The sequence below is a fragment of the Lemur catta genome, chromosome 23, assembly GCF_020740605.2.
Source record: "Lemur catta isolate mLemCat1 chromosome 23, mLemCat1.pri, whole genome shotgun sequence".
Taxonomy (NCBI): Eukaryota; Metazoa; Chordata; class Mammalia; order Primates; family Lemuridae; genus Lemur; species Lemur catta.
This window is the reverse complement of record NC_059150.1, coordinates 3,001,248-3,014,375: the sequence shown is the minus strand read 5'-3', so window position 1 is coordinate 3,014,375 and position 13,128 is coordinate 3,001,248. Positions and strand designations below refer to the sequence as shown.

The 13,128-nt window shown below is 58.0% G+C and overlaps 1 protein-coding gene across 1 annotated transcript in view; it reads left to right on the top strand.

Moving 5' to 3' along the window:
- Nucleotides 1-7,864, top strand: part of CACNA1S (calcium voltage-gated channel subunit alpha1 S) — a 60,373-nt gene extending 52,509 nt beyond the window's left edge. The window contains exons 35-44 of the mRNA XM_045536055.1: nucleotides 197-293; nucleotides 571-673; nucleotides 1,718-1,819; nucleotides 2,075-2,199; nucleotides 3,562-3,690; nucleotides 4,436-4,686; nucleotides 5,864-5,949; nucleotides 6,699-6,769; nucleotides 7,008-7,136; nucleotides 7,272-7,864. Of these exons, the coding sequence (XP_045392011.1) occupies nucleotides 197-293; nucleotides 571-673; nucleotides 1,718-1,819; nucleotides 2,075-2,199; nucleotides 3,562-3,690; nucleotides 4,436-4,686; nucleotides 5,864-5,949; nucleotides 6,699-6,769; nucleotides 7,008-7,136; nucleotides 7,272-7,523 (1,345 nt within the window). The 3' untranslated portion in view covers nucleotides 7,524-7,864. The remainder of the gene's footprint in view (nucleotides 1-196; nucleotides 294-570; nucleotides 674-1,717; nucleotides 1,820-2,074; nucleotides 2,200-3,561; nucleotides 3,691-4,435; nucleotides 4,687-5,863; nucleotides 5,950-6,698; nucleotides 6,770-7,007; nucleotides 7,137-7,271) is intronic.
- The last annotated feature ends 5,264 nt before the right edge of the window (nucleotides 7,865-13,128 follow it).

The window sequence follows — 13,128 nt, the reverse complement described above, 5'->3', positions numbered from 1 at the left end:
CCTGGTGGTGGGCAGTAGTGAATCCAAACATTGTCTCCACTTTTAAAAAGGAGCTGAGCTCTCACTTCCTAAGCACGGTGGGAAAGTAAGGAAGCGTCCCCCGGTCTCCTGGCTCTCTTCCCCTTTGCCGTTTTCCGAGCAGGGTGTTGGGGAGGTCCTGGGTGGGGCTGCCAGCTGAACACATGGCCTCCTGCAGGGGGAGGATCAAACACCTGGATGTGGTGACCCTGCTGAGAAGGATCCAGCCCCCTCTGGGCTTTGGGAAGTTCTGCCCGCACCGGGTAGCGTGTAAGGTAACCGGAGCTGCCGGGCAGGGGTGGCCCCCCAGGAGAGGAAGAGGGGCCATGGGGCAGGGATCTCCTGGGTCCTCAAGTCCCTCCCTGAGGACCTAAGCTCCCAACAGTGCCCCCCAACTCATCATTCCAGCCCCTCACGAGGGGCAGTCCTGGTCAGCTGGCACCCCCAGCCCTCATGTCCCATCCCCTCCCGGCCCGCAGACCGGGTGAGGATGACCTGCCAAGCTTGGCCGGGTCCCAGCTCGGCAGCAAGCCACTGCCTCTCCCTGCACAGCGGCTGGTGGGCATGAACATGCCCCTGAACAGCGACGGCACAGTCACCTTCAACGCCACGCTCTTCGCCCTGGTCCGCACGGCGCTCAAGATCAAGACAGAAGGTGAGGGCCTCCCAGCGTGCGGCCCCGCTTCTCTCCGCGGGTGTTTCAGGCACAGACTCTGCCAGATTCTCAGAGCTAAGGGGAAGAAGCAGAGGGAGGACTCCTGACCTTGGCCACAAACTCCCCTTGGCCCCTGGGACTCAGGCGGAGCCTGAGATTTCTCTGCAGGGCAAAGGCCATTAGGGTCTGTTCCCACACTCTTCAGCTGTGTGGGGTGGAGGGGAAACAAAAGTACCAGCGCTAGTGCAGAGGTGGGTGGAACGGGGCCACAGAGGCACCAGTGTTAGCACAGTGATTAGTGGAGCAGGGCCAGGGCCAGTGCTGGAGCAGGGGTGGGTGAGCAGAGCCAGTGCTGGAGCAGGGGTGGGTGAGCAGAGCCAGTGCTGGAGCAGGGGTGGGTGAGCAGGGCCAGTGCTGGAGCAGGGGTGGGTGAGCAGGGCCAGTGCTAGCACAGGGGTTCAGCTCTGGGCAGGAGCAGAGGAGGCAGTCAGTGGTGAGCACGGGGCGGGCTGATGGAGTCCGTACTCGACTCCACTAGACTTGCAGCTCCTCGCCCACCAGGGAGACAGGCATGGCGGGAGCAGAGGAAGAAGTCAGGCCTGGGTCTCAGTGTTGTCCCCAAGTCCTCGTTCAGGGCTCCGCTGCATCGGGGCCATCCCCACCTCAGGACCATTGCAGGAGTCTGAGACAGCCTGGAGCAGGTTTCCTTAAGAGGGCAAGGTGAGGAAGGCCAGGAGTCAGGGACGAGCGGGGTCGAGCCCAGGAAGGCTGCCTGTGGGCACTGGGGCAGACCGGGGTGCCTGGGGGTGACCACATGACCAAGGCTGGGGTGTCTCGGGGGCAGAGATCTCCTCCCCCCATTGCCAGTGCCCAGTATGACCACGGCCACGGCAGGAAATTCAGCTGATACCGCTGAGCGAATGACCGGCTCTCTGAGAGTCAGCAAGTGTGGCCGGGAAGGTGGGGGAGTAGGGGGCGACTCATCAAGTGCAGCTGGCCTGGTCTGGGTGACTTTGGGGCCACCCTGCCTTTCCCTCGCCCCAGGCAACTTTGAGCAGGCCAATGAGGAGCTGAGGGCCATCATCAAGAAGATTTGGAAGAGAACCAGCATGAAGCTCCTGGACCAGGTCATCCCCCCGATAGGAGGTGGGCGCTGACCCGGGAGACCAGGGCCCGGAGGCAGCCGAGGGAAGCGGGCGAGGGGCTTCTCCAGGAGGCCCCATGGGAACCCGAGAGTGGCCCAGACCCCACGGGCAGCCTCAGGGTGGGCAGTACCCACGGACCGAGTCAGTAGGATGAAGGATGGCCTGGGTGCCCGGGCCTGGCCACACCTGGGCCCACTCTGCATCCAGAGTGAGATCCCCACCGGCTTCAGGACATCCCTTTTTGGCTCCTCTGCAGATGATGAGGTGACAGTGGGCAAGTTCTACGCCACGTTCCTCATCCAAGAGCACTTCCGGAAGTTCATGAAGCGCCAGGAGGAGTATTACGGGTATCGGCCCAAGAAGGACATCATACAGATCCAGGTAAGGCCCCGGGTGTCCAGACTCCAGTTCCCTGTCCGTGTCCTCAAGGGGCCGGTGACAGAGGAATAGAGGGAAGAAGGTGCCCAGGGGAGGGGAAACGAGATGACAGTTCTGGATAGACAGTTCTGGACACTGCACGACGGAGGATGCTTCAACCTCAAGGGAAGAACCAGGAGCTCTCTGTCTCTGGGTGACAGGACCAAGGAAAACAGGATGAGGTCAGAGGAGAGACGAGTTAGCTGTAAGAGCAGGGGTCTCCAGAGGAAGCGGATCCCCCAGGGGCGCTTACAGTGCTCCACTGGGTATGAAAAGAAAACTTTAGAACTTTATGTTTTATCTCATCTGGTTTTTATTTCTAGTGTTCATTGTAATGCACATAATTTATAAATTCCAAAAATATACATGCATCTGGGCTGTGTACTCAAAAATTGATTCAGTTGCCATTTTCATTTTGAAACAATCTCACACTTCAAAAAAATTGCAAGTGTAATACAAAACCTTTTTTTCCTCTGGACTGTTTGAGAGTAACTCCAACGTGATGTTCCATCCTCCAGAACACTTCGATTCATCTTTGAAGGCGTAGTGTGTATTGCAAGGGTGTTCCCCTGACCACAATGCCATCATCAAAATCAGGAAATTAGTACTGATATGTTGCCACATCCTAATCCATTTCAGGTTTCACCAGTTGTCCCAGTAAGTGTCCCTTATGGCAAAAGGATCCAATCCAGAATCACACGTTGTATTTAGTTGCTGTGTCTCTTTAGTCTCTTCCACCTAGAACAGCTCCTCAGTCCTTCCCTGAGATGACCTTGCCACTCCTGAAGATGACGGGCCAGTACGTCCCCCAGTCTGAGTTTGCCTGGTGTTTCCTCAGGCTAGAGTCCAGATGCATCCTAATATGCCCCTGGGGTAGGGACGCCTCAGCAGCGATGCCGTGTCCTCATTGCAAACCATCAGGTGACACCATTTTGATTTGTCTCATTGCTGGTGATACGAACTTTGATCAGCTCAAAAAAAACACATTGGTGGTACGTACCATCAAAAGAGGTCACCTGTCTAGAAGGCCGTGCTGAGTAAAAAGCTTTCTCACCTGGAGGCCTGGAGAGGGCATGAAGTCTCCAGCCATGGCGTCGAGAGAAGGCTCCTTAGGAACAGTTATTGCGTGGACTGTCCCAGAGGCCAGGGTAGGCCCTGGTGGCCTCACAGAGCCCAGGGACACTGACGGAAGCAGAGAGCGAGTGGGGCCTGAGCTGGGGCTTCCAGGGATCCCGGGTGCAGAGATTTGACACGAGTGGGCCGTGGAAGCAGTTTTGGCCTCCTCTCCAGGACTGGAGGGTCACTGGGTCACTTTGCCATCCCCAGGCCGGACTGCGGACCATTGAGGAGGAGGCGGCCCCCGAGATCCACCGCACCATCTCAGGGGACCTGCCGGCGGAGGAGGAGCTGGAGCGAGCCATGGTGGAGGCTGCGATGGAGGAGGGAATCTTCCGGGTGAGGGGCGCCACGACAAGCCCTGGTGGTCTGGACACAGTGAGCGGCAATGTCCTGGCAATGTCCCCCAGAGAGGAGCCCAGCCATGCAGAGGGGCACGTGGGGCTGGACCCCCGTCTCCCCCTCTCCACCCGCCTCTCGTGGGACTCAGAATCAGTGACCCAACCTGCTCCAGGTGTCAAACATAACAGACCGTTTCCCACCTTCCCCTGCCCGGCCTCACCTCCCTCCTCCCCTGCTGCAAACCGAGGCAGCGTTCCAGCCCCGAGGCCCCCAGGGTGAAATGCCCACCTGCTCCAGTTGTGCCCGTCCTCGGTCCCCAACTGTCTAGTGTTTCCCGTAACACTGCAGAGCTGGAAGTTCTTTAGTGACCAGCTAGTTACACCTTTTCAGGTTATTCATCAGGAAACGGTGGCCCACAGAGACACCGTGAGGTGTCCAATGTCACTTAGTAAATTAGTTTCCTAAGCCAGCTCTGCAGACTCCCAGTTCAGTGCTCCACCCACGGCACCACGTGTCCCTCTCCGTGTGTCCGTGGCTCCTGCGTGGCTCCGTAGGCACGTCCTGTCTGCCCCATCAAATCGGGAACTTTCTGAGGGTGGGGACTCTCTTCCCTTCTGGTCTCACTGTTCAGTCTTTGTCCTCTGCCCTAGAGGACTTGTTCCCGGCAGCGTCAGCCCAGGGTGGCAGCCCCTGTACAGCCCTGCCCTCGCCCCTCACTCCCTGCTCCTGTCCCCACCCCTAGAGGACCGGAGGCCTGTTTGGCCAGGTGGACAGTTTCATCGAGAGGACCAACTCCCTGCCCCCCGTCATGGCCAACCAGAGACCCCTCCAGTTTTCTGAGATAGAGATGGAAGAGCTGGAGTCACCTGTCTTCTTGGAGGACTTCCCTCAGGATCCACGCACTAACCCTCTGGCTCGTGCCAATACCAACAACGCCAACGCCAATGTTGCCGGTGGCAACAGCAACCATAGCAACAACCAGGTGTTTTCCAGGTAGCGGTGGCAACTGGCAACTGCCGACTCTGGCGTAGGGCACTGGAATAAGACTGGGAGGACAACGTTAGCAGGTTCCAGGTTGTATTGGAAGTGGGTGGCCCGAAATTGCAGGTGTCCTTTGTCTGCCTTTGTGCCCCTTGGGGTCCGTCCTGCACCTCAATGCGAGAGGTGGCCCTGCCCTGCAGAGACTCCCCTGGCCAGCAGGGGACAGCCCCATGTCAGCACTGGCCCCGGTGCCGAGAGGCTCTTTTATTCCACCACCTGCAGCAGGTCTGGAGCTGAGACGTGCTGAGCAATCGCAGGTTAGGAGGAGGGGGCGCACGGTGCCAGCACAGACTACAAAAACCGTGGACAACAGGGTTCAGTTGTTGGATTTGGGTTCCGAGGAGAGGCACCGCGCTGGCTGGGTCCCGTCTCCCCGTCCTCAGACTGTGGGCTAAATATCACCTGCGATTGCGTCAGTGTCATAAAACACGGCAGGACGAGGGGCAGAGCTGCTCAGAAACCACACACCGGGGCCTGGGCTCGAAGCGGAGCTTCTGTTCTAGACGGGAGGCCAGCCGATCGCAAGTCTCTCTGGCCTGGAAGGGCTAAGTCCCCGGCCTCAGGAGTGGGCAGGACAGGGCAGAGGCCAGGTGACAGCCACTTCCCAGGGCCAGGGCTGCCTACACCGCTTCCAGTCAGAGAGACGCCTTGAGCTCAGCCTAGAAGCCTGTGCCTTTGGCTCCCCACGGTGCGAGGGGCCCTAGAAATACAGAAGCGTCAGCCTCGGCTGCACGACAGAAACATCTTAGGGAGTCTTCAAAAATCCCAGTCATGGGCCTCGCTGTGGACTCGGGGGGTGGGACACAGCCACCACCGTCTTTAAAGCTCCCCCGGTGATCCTCTGTGCCACCGAGGTTGAGAAGGAGCGTCCCACGGGTTGTGAGGTGCGGCTGGGCCCGGAAGAGGAAGAGAAGGTAGAGAGCTGGAGGGAAGCCGGCGTGCACCTGGCTGACTCCTGCAGTCAGGGCTGGCTGGGCAGAGTGGGGGCAGCGTCAGGCCTGGAATCAAGACCCCTGGCCCGTGTTGGGTCCAGACCCTGAGGGAAAAGGATATTTGGGGCCACAGAGAGGCAGGGGTGGCGGGAGGCCCACAGCCTGCTCTGGTTCACCCAGCCTTGCTTCCCTTCCAGCGTGCGTTACGAGACGGAGTTCCCGGGAGAGACCGAGACACCTGCCGCCAGAGGAGGAGCCCTCAGCCAAGCCCGCAGGGTGCTGGGTCAGTCCCTTCTGTGCCCCCAAGAAGCCGAGTCTTCTCCCGAGGGATCTGGGGACCCCTCTTTTCTTACAGTCTGGGCACCTGCTAGAGGGCTGGCCTGGGCACCTGTTAGGAGGGGAACCAGCTGGGCCGTGGCGTGGGAGAGCTGTCAGGGCCAGTCCCTCGTCCAGGCAGGGAAGAAGGGCGCTGTCCAGGTGGCGGGGTGGGGTGGGAGGGGAGGCGTGTACACTCTCAAAGGGCCGTCTGCCGGGCTGCCAGGAGACTCGCCCTGCACCCCAGGCTGGCCCCAACCTGGGAGTCCTCCCTGCCCTAGGCAGCCCCGGGACACACCGACACCTTGGCTCTGGGGCCTTTCAGTAGACGATCTTGCACTGTCCCAGTGGGTCCTAGCCACCGTGTGACGGTGAGAGCCCAGGAGTGCCGGGGTTCCCTAACGATGCTTTCCCTACTGCCCAACACACGCACATACACACACTTGCATGTGCGCACACAAGGACACGCTGAGGGACAGCTTGGTCAGAGTCCCCGCCCCTGATCCTCTCTCCCAAACCCCTAAGAACAGAGACTGGGGCAGGCAGAGATGGGCAGTCCCGGCTGGCCTGGAGGTGTCCGCCCTCCAAGACACCCTCTGCAGCCCCGAGCGTCTCAGAGAGTCCCCGGAGCGAGGCCGGCCAGGCGGGGCTCTGTTGACACAGGGCTCCTGGCAGGAGTCGGCAGCCCCTCTTACCCTCACCGCGTCCTGCCTACAGGCCCCCACAGCAAACCCCGTGTGGAAGAGTTGAAGGGACGGCTGACCCAGGCATCGCCTGCCCACCACCAGGTAACAGGGGCAGAGGCCTGGGAGGAAATTCCACACAGACCACCCGCCCTCCCGGCCTGGTGCTTGCGGTGGGGCTGTGGCAGGGGCCGTGCGGCAGCCACATGTCCCTCAGTACGGAGGGACAGGACTCCCTTTCCGTGGGTCTCGCTCGAGGCTCCCTCAGATGAGCTGGGCTTTTGCTGGGTCCGCGGCTTCCAGCATCCCTCTGGGGGGCTTTGCTTTTCTGCGTTTGGAACAGGGCCCCCGGCCTGAGGAGAGGAGGAGCTCCACACCCGGGGCTCTCTGTGAGGAGACGCCCCATGGCAGGAGCACCAAGGACGGTACTTCCAGGTGCCCAGCCCCAGCCACGGCCCTGCTGATCCAAGAGGTGAGCCAGGAGCTGGGGCACAGCGGTGGGCTGCATGGAGGGGTGGCCCTGTGATGGCCTGGCATGGACAGTGGGTAGGGCCAACAGAGGTAGCTGCCCAGGACGACCCCAGCCAGCCTCCTCTGCTCCCTGCAGGCTCTGGTTCGAGGGGGCCTGGGCACCTTGGCGACTGATGCTGACTTCGTCATGGCAACAGGCCACGCCCTGGCAGATGCCTGCCAGATGGAGCCAGAGGAAGTGGAGGTCGCAGCAACAGAGCTCCTGAGAGGACGAGAGTCCCGAGAGGGCATGACCTGTGCCCTGGGATGCCCAAGCCTTAGGTCCTCCCTGGACAGCCTCGAGCAGCCTCAGGGCTCCCAGGAGACCCTCATTCCTCCCCGGCTGTGAAGCCCACACAGCATCAGCATGGCCAGCGGGGTGGGGGTGCCAGCGTGGAGAGGGGCTAGCCCACCGCCGCAGCCTCCTCCCGCCAGCAGCTAGATGCGCGGGCGGAGTAGAGGTGGTCAGGAACCCCCTCAGAAAACCAAGAGGAAGTAAATGGACAGGCCCCTCCACCAGCAAGAGGCACAATTGGACGGAGCTGCTAATGTCATTCAGAAAGGCCTGGTTGGGCCAGTGTCTGTCTGGCCTAGGGCCACTCCCACCAACAGGACATTAAAGCCTCCAGGCCTGTGACACTGGCACCTGGCCTCTGCTTGCCTCCTCTTTTGGACTCTTGTACATTTAGTCTTCCCCCCCAGTCCCTTCCCCGGGAGCCCTGCCCATGAGCTGGGGAACCTGGGCCCAGGAGACCAGGGGGACCTTCTGGACTTTCATTCTGCACGATGCAGACAGACCCGCTGTGGCGAGTGCAGGTTCTCCCGCAAGGCCGTTGCCGGGTCCACGGACCGGGCCGAGCAGCCCGGGAAGAACTGGTGGCCTTAGAAGCACCCCCACCCCCAGTCCCACCATGGCCAACCTTCACTGAAGGCCTGACCGGGTCTCACTGGCCGGAGTCCAGAGCCCGCAACTGTGCTCTGCGTGTGGCCTTGAGTACCACAGATCTGCAGTCCCCACGGCTCCCGTCATCCACACCAAGGAACAGCCGCTGTTCACCAAGCGCCGCCTGTATGCCATCCACATACCTGACCTCACGCCGGGGGTTGGTTTTACTACACGGTATTTACAAAGTACTTTCACATATTCACAACGGCGAATGTGCTCTTCTGGCTGGAAACTTCCTGAGCCCTCTCCCTGACTGACCCCTATCATGCTTCAAGCCTCAGCTTTGCAGAAAGCTTTCCCTGAACACCCCCAAACTCTCTGTGGCCTGACCCAGAAATGTGGGACGCGGTCTTTGCCCCGTTACAGCAGGGATCGTAACCGTGTTGTGACGGCCTGTTTATTTTTGCCCCTGCCAGACAGCAAGCTCCGCGAAGGCAGGGGCTGTGTCCGCCTTGTTCACAGTCACCCTCCAGGGCTGTGCACTCTTCAACACGGATTGATGGCTCAGTACCTGCTTGTTAAATAGATGCAGGAAGAGCTAAGAGGTGTGGACCCCGCCCACTCAGCATCCCCTGCTCAGCCCTGTCTGTCTAGCCCATGGGGACGAAGGGAGGAAGAGCTCTGCCTCAGAGGTGACAAGCTGGACGCCACGGTGCAGCTCCCATATGCTCCCCCACGGCCACTCACACTGTCTCCCACTCAATTCACCCATCTCTAGGGAAGACAGCATAATATGCAACATACGTGTGCACTGTAAGATTCTATAAAAGGGTGTTTTTATTTACGAGGGACCTCAGCATCTTCTATTAATACCTACCATGTATAGAATGCTAACGATATGGCGGGCCCTGTTTCCAGGTGTTTTGCATATATTAATTTATTTAACCCTCTTAACAATTAAGAAAGGTATCATCATCCTCACTTGGCAAAAATGACTCAGAACAAGTAATTTGCCTAAGGCCACACAGCTGGCAAGAGCCGAGGTGAGCGTCAAACCCAGCGGTTTAGCATCAGATTCCACACTGTTAACTGCTGTTCTCTTTATACCTGTAAAGCTATTCCCCCCAGCCCGCCTGACTGACAGGTATGTATGTGCACACAGGCTCTGAGAAACTTTCCTATCTATTCTGCCTTCACCCTATGGAAAAGTTCAGGCAGTTTCCTTTGCAACATATAAGATGTCCTAATTTCTCAGTATGTGCCAAATCCTGCCTCTACTCCCGGCTTGGCCGGGTGGGGTTCCCCTGACAGCACTGCCGGGCTACTCAAATAGAGCCTTAAAGGAAAAATTGTGGAAACACGAGGGTTGCAGTGGGAGTGGGGGGCAGTGGGCAGATTTCGTGTGAGACAGACACGCCCTCCCCTCAGCAGGACCACCCGACAGAGACAGGGTGCCCCTAGGAGGAGGTGGGGCCACCTTCTGTCACCTGAGGGCCCTGGCCAAGGACAATGTCTGCTGGACCCATATGTGGGTTCCTGACAGTTCCCTGCAGATTTGGGGCCCAGCTGCTGGGTGGGGAATCTGCCAGGAGGGGCGGGGGTGTGGCTGGCGAGAGGCGTGGGCACAAAGCCGGGAGCTGGGGCCCTGGGCAGTAGAGGAGCCCTCCATCTGGAAGGTGCGGAGCTTACTGGGGGGTCTCTGGAAGGGCAGGAGAGAGGGGGCCCCTGCTCCAGTCCAGCTCAGAGAAGGGAGGAGCCCCCTGGGGTGGGCCCTGCCGCATTTCCAGGCCCTGCTCTGGGCGGGGCTTGGTGATCGGCCGCTGAGCTGCCTGTGCTGGGACTCTCGCAAGAGGGGGGTGGCTACTGTCTGCAGGTGTTTGTGAGCAGAGCCCTGGGAGCCAGGCTCTTTCGGATCCGTCCAAATGCCATTCCCCCACCTCCGCGTTGTGTGATGGCCAAGCAGTTCCCGTAACCCTTTAAGCTTCTGCTTCTCCCTCTGTAAATGGGGGAATAATTCCTACTTCCAGGGTTGTTGTGAGATAGGAATGTTACGATGTAAGGACCCGGCACTAGGTAAGAAGCTGTTTTGATTCTGTAAGATGCCGGTTAGGGAGAGGGCCAGACCTCCAGGATGGGGGGAAGCTGACCTTGGAGGGGACTGGGCAGCAGTGACGCTGAGCCCACACACCCCAGACCAGGCCATGTCCTCCTGCCGGCCCTGCGAGCTCTCACCAGCGGCCGTGGATCTAGACGCCAGCTCTGGCCTCAGACCACTTACAGAAGACGCTGCCAATGCAAAACAGACCTTGACCCCAACCTTTGTTTCAAGGATCTTGCCCCCCCCCCCCGTTCTTCTGGCATTGGATCCCAGTGACATGTCACTCCTGCCTTGGGGCTCACAGTGCCAGGTGACTCCGCCACCCCACCAGCGGCTGTCCTTCCGCCATTTTACTGATGGGGCAACCCAGGGCCAAGATCCCACAGCCAGGGAGTGGCAGCGCGAGGACGTGCCCTCAAGCTCTCTATGGATAGTTCCATTGCATCCTTCCCTTACGTTACACAGGGCTGCCACTACAGGGAACTCAAAGTCCCGCTGAGGAAGCCCAGGCACAGAGGCACTTAAAAAAGAAATTGGTCATAAATACAAGGGGAAAATAGTAATTCTCATGCTGAGTAACAATTAAAAATGCTAGAGTTATCAGTTGTACCTTGATAGGTCACTGGGCTTTCAAGAGTTCAGAGGAGGGAGACGTCACTGGTGTTAGTTTAGAGTCAAATGAACAGAAGAGGAGACTCCATGGTGGTGAGAAAGGAAACCAAGACCCAGGAAAGGAAAGAGGCATAAATATCCCACATCACCGAGTTAGTGAGAGGAGCCAGGAAGAGACCCCCGCGTCCCCATCCAGGCTTCAGAAAGGCTCCCATGAAACGCACAGGGCGCAGCAAAGCGAAGCCCTGGACTGGGGAGAAACCCAGTCCTATTTCTAGCTGTGTGTTCTTTTAAAAATGCCTCTGCCCCTTGGTTTTCTCATCTGTAGAACAATAATGCTAACATTCACTGAGCCCCGATCATTTAATTAAAATTAAAAATTAAAGGGCCTTGCCTTTCATGTCTCATCTAATCTTTGCAACACTGCCTATAAAATAGGTACTATTGTTAATCCAATGTTATGATGAGAAAGCTGGGATTCGGAAAGGCTGAGTGAATTACTCAGTCACTTGGCCATGAGATGATGAAGCCAGGTGTCTAACAGGAGCCTGGACACTATTAAGCTGCTTACTTCTTGTGTTATTGTGAAGATCACATGATAATTTTCCCCCACCCCACCCCCAATCCCCACCCCATCCTCTACTAATCTGGCCCAAGATGCTCTGCACACCCTGCCAAGCACCAGCCCGACCACGCTCAACAAGTCCCTCCCTGCACAGCCCAAGTGCTCGCGAGCTTCCACCAGCAGCACCTGTCTGCACCAGCAAACCCCTGCTCTTGTCTCAGCCCGACAGCCTTCTCTGATCGCCCGAGTAAACTCAGTTGCTACTTCCTTAGTGCTCTTATAGCACTTGATACTTTTTACGGCATTTATTACACTGTATCCTAATGAAGGGCTTTCCTTTTACTGCTGAATAGTATTCCATTGTATGACATGCCACAGTTTCAGTTCTTTAGCCCTTCCCCTGTTGATGGACATTTGTGCCGTTTCCAGTTTGGGCCAGTGACAAAACTGCCAGGATTGCTCACGTACAAGCCTTTGTGTGGACACACGGAGCAGATGACTTCTTGGGGCCTCTGCTCACTTTCTCGGCAGCTCGGCAGCTGCCAAGGCCAGATTTGTCCTTTTCCTTCACTGTGATTCAACACAGGAGGAAACCAGCAGGCAGCTCACTTGGGTTTGAACCCTGCCCTGCCACGTGCAGTGTGACCTTGTGCCACTCTTGGTGTCCTGGTTTGTTTTACGGGGATGATGATTGTTCCTACTTCCTGGGGTTGTTGTCCGCGTTACAGAACAGATCTGAAGCATTTAGCGCACGCCCAGCACAATGCTCAGATGGGGCAGCTGCTATTATTTTACACCACTGAGGCACCACTGAGGAGAGCTATACAGTCCAGAAGGGGCTTCCTCTGGGATCTCTGAGCAGTTACCCCAACCCTTTCTAGTGGCTCCGTTTCACAGAGGAGTAACTGAGTCCCAAACGAAAGAGTGACTTGAGTAGGGCCAGTCTTTGAGCTGAGAGTTGGCACAGCTATGTCCTGATAGCCAACTATTTCCTGGTCAGGCGATGGGCAGAGTGGCGGAGGAAGTCGGAATTTTCCAATCATGTCACAGCTGACCAGAAGACTCTGAGCCCCCAAGGGGTTAATACAAACCACGCTCATTGAGTCAGTTCCCAGGACCCAGCAAAATCTCAGGCAAACCATGAGGGATGGCAGTGGGCGGTGGGAGAGAGGCTGCCCACCCTCCTCCACTGCCCCGCAGGGCTCCAAGCAGCCCCAGAGATCAGAACCCAGAAGGGGCCTCGTGGGCCTTAGGCAGGTGGGTAGGGGCCTGGACGGCACTTCGGCCCTTTGGCATCTTTACAGAACCGGGCTCCAAATTCCGGCTCTGCCCAGTCAGGGCTGGGGAACCTGCAGCCGCAAGGCCCCATGTGGCCCTCCAGATCCCCAAGTGCGGCCCCTCAGCTGAAGCCAAACTTCACAGAACAAATCTGTTTATTAAAAGGATTTGTTCCATAAAATTTGGATTCACTCAAAAGGCCTCACTCAAGGATCCAGAAGGCCCCATGGGGCCCCACGGCCGCACAACCCAGAGGTTCAGTGGCTTAACACAATAGAAGTTCATTCCTCGTTTATGCCCTGTGAGCAGCATAGGTGTGAGGGTGCCAGTGAGCCTGCAAGCCTCCACCTAGAGGTGCCGCACGGCCCTTCTGCCACCCTTCGTTGGTTAAAGTAAGCTGCACGGCCACAGCTGCCATCAGAGGAGAATGAGGACATGCAGTCCTACCTCGTGCCAGGAGGCAGAGAGCTGGAAATATTTGGCAAACAGCTCTAATGACTACTACACTGGCCAAG